General features: G+C 46.2%; 1 protein-coding gene across 1 annotated transcript; it reads left to right on the plus strand.

Moving 5' to 3' along the window:
* Positions 1-320: 320 nt before the first annotated feature.
* LOC121806896 (E3 ubiquitin-protein ligase ATL4-like) lies at positions 321-1,935 on the plus strand. The gene has a single exon (XM_042207067.1). It carries the CDS (start codon positions 650-652, stop codon positions 1,691-1,693), a length of 1,044 nt encoding a protein of 347 aa, XP_042063001.1. The 5' UTR covers positions 321-649; the 3' UTR covers positions 1,694-1,935.
* The last annotated feature ends 362 nt before the right edge of the window (positions 1,936-2,297 follow it).

Here is a 2,297-nt window from a genome sequence, read left to right on the forward strand (position 1 = left end):
TGCGACGTGGATTATAATGTAGGAGTATGATTTTACTTAATCATAGAAACCATAATATATATTATAGTGCTTTGTAAGAAGAATCCACTTACATCATTAGCTAACCAATACCAAGATGAAGAACTTCAACATATACACCTTATCAAAACCAAACCGCTAAACCAAACCCAAGAATTAACTGTTCATGAACTGAGCCATTCAATCTTAATTACTCTAATTAATACTGTGTGTGTGGAGAGGACCCCACTGATTTGCCAAGCTTATTAATAACCCCACCACTGGCAATCTCTTTACTGTTTTTGCATGCCCACAATTTTCATTTCATTTCATTTCATCTACTCCCTCTTTAATTCTGTACTTGCTACTTTACACACAACCATTACAATTTACAAGCCTATTTAGTTGTAGTAGAGTTAGTAATAGTGGATATTCATGTTGTATTTCAACAAATCAAAATATGAATTGGCACACGTACGAGTCTCCCTCAACAAAACACCGAGTTTCGCATTCCTCAACTCCACCGGTGACAGTTGACACCACCCCCATCTAATAAATACCCAATCTTCCTTTCTCTCTCTACAATGCTCTAAAAACAACAAACAAACCCTCTTTTCTCTCTCTAAAATCCCCATTCTGATTCTTCTCCCAAATGTCCGCCCCGCCGCCGCCCACATCCATCTCCCTCATCTCGCAAATGCCACAACTCCCACCGCCATACACCGACACGTCATCTCCGTCGTCGTCGGCATCCACCTCGTCCGACGCCGTCTCGTCGTCTTCCATAGTGATAGTGATAATTATCATCGCCTCCGCCGTCATCATCTCCGCCTCAATTTACCTCCTCCTCCGGCTACTTTCGAAGCGCATCCATCGCACCTTCTCCGCCGCGGACGACGTCGTCCTGCGCCGCGACTCCTCCAACCGAAACCCTAGCCAGCCGCAATTCCACACCGCGCCGCACCACACCTTGCTCGACTCCCTCCCGCTCTTCACTTTCCGCTCGGTCACCGGAAACCTCACCGGCGGCGACTGCGCCGTGTGCCTCTCCAAGTTCGAGCCGCACGATCAGCTCCGCCTGCTGCCTATCTGCTGCCACGCGTTCCACGCCGACTGCATCGACGCCTGGATCGTCTCCAATCAGACGTGCCCGCTCTGCCGCTCGCCAGTAACTGCTTCCGACTCCGAATTGCTCGACAAAATCCTCCCCAATCCGAACCGCGGCAGTTTTCGCAACGGAAACGGCAACAGCGGCAGTTTCCGGATTGAGATCGGAAGCATCAGCCGGCGCCGCGGCGGAGGCGCTCCCGAGGCGGTGGAAGGAGATCGGCGCTCGTATTCAATCGGATCATTCGATTACATTGTGGATGATACCGGCTACGAGGTCTCAGCAGGATCCGTCACTCATCGCAGAGGAGCTTCCGATTGCACATCGGCGGACAAGGAATCGTCCGTCGGAATTCCGATACCGGATCCGCCGGGGGAAGCGCTCGCGGCGGACGTATCCAGCGGTAGAAATTGGCTGAGGGATTATGTCGACAGATTGGCGTCAGTTTCGTTTAGAAGCTCGGGGAGATTCTTCTCCGGCAGCAGCAGGCGGAGCGATCCTGTTGCCGCCGCCGCCGTCGAAGATCTGGAGGCGAACCGCGTCGGAGAGGAGATCAGTGAGCTGTTTCGGTGGCTTTCCGGGATATGAAATGTAAATACTTCCGATCATTAGGGGTAATTTCGTAATTCTAGTTACATAACTAGCCACGCTCTAGATCAGTAAATGATTATGTGGTTTTTGGGAAAAAACAGGAGGATCCAGTAATTCTTTTTTTCGTATATATATATATTCGAATATTTCGTCTTCGAATATAAATTCCTAACGCAAGTCTTAATTGTGAATCTGTGAACGTTGGATTAAATGAGAATTTAAGTGAAACTCTTCTTTGAGACTTTGATTAATTCCTAATTTAAACTACATCAAATATTAATTTTAGTTGGGAAGTAGCGTATCTTGTTAATTAACAAGTGGAAGACTGGAATAGTTTGGTTTTCATATTTATGAAAAAGGGCAAAAAAGTATAAAATGCTCTAAAAGCGAAGTGTTGTTTTGGGGGGAAAAACAAACACCTTCTCCATTGGTAAATGGAGAAAAAAGGACAAGAAGGGTATTTGTTGTTATCGCAAATAGTTTTGTAAGCTCAACATTCCATTATCCATCTTCTAGTTACATGTGACATTAATCCTCGTTTTGTTTTATTAGGGTCATCTAAAATGTGGTCCAACCCCTAACTTGTCATAATATATTTAAT

The sequence above is a fragment of the Salvia splendens genome, chromosome 6 (assembly GCF_004379255.2).
Source record: "Salvia splendens isolate huo1 chromosome 6, SspV2, whole genome shotgun sequence".
Taxonomy (NCBI): domain Eukaryota; kingdom Viridiplantae; phylum Streptophyta; class Magnoliopsida; order Lamiales; family Lamiaceae; genus Salvia; species Salvia splendens.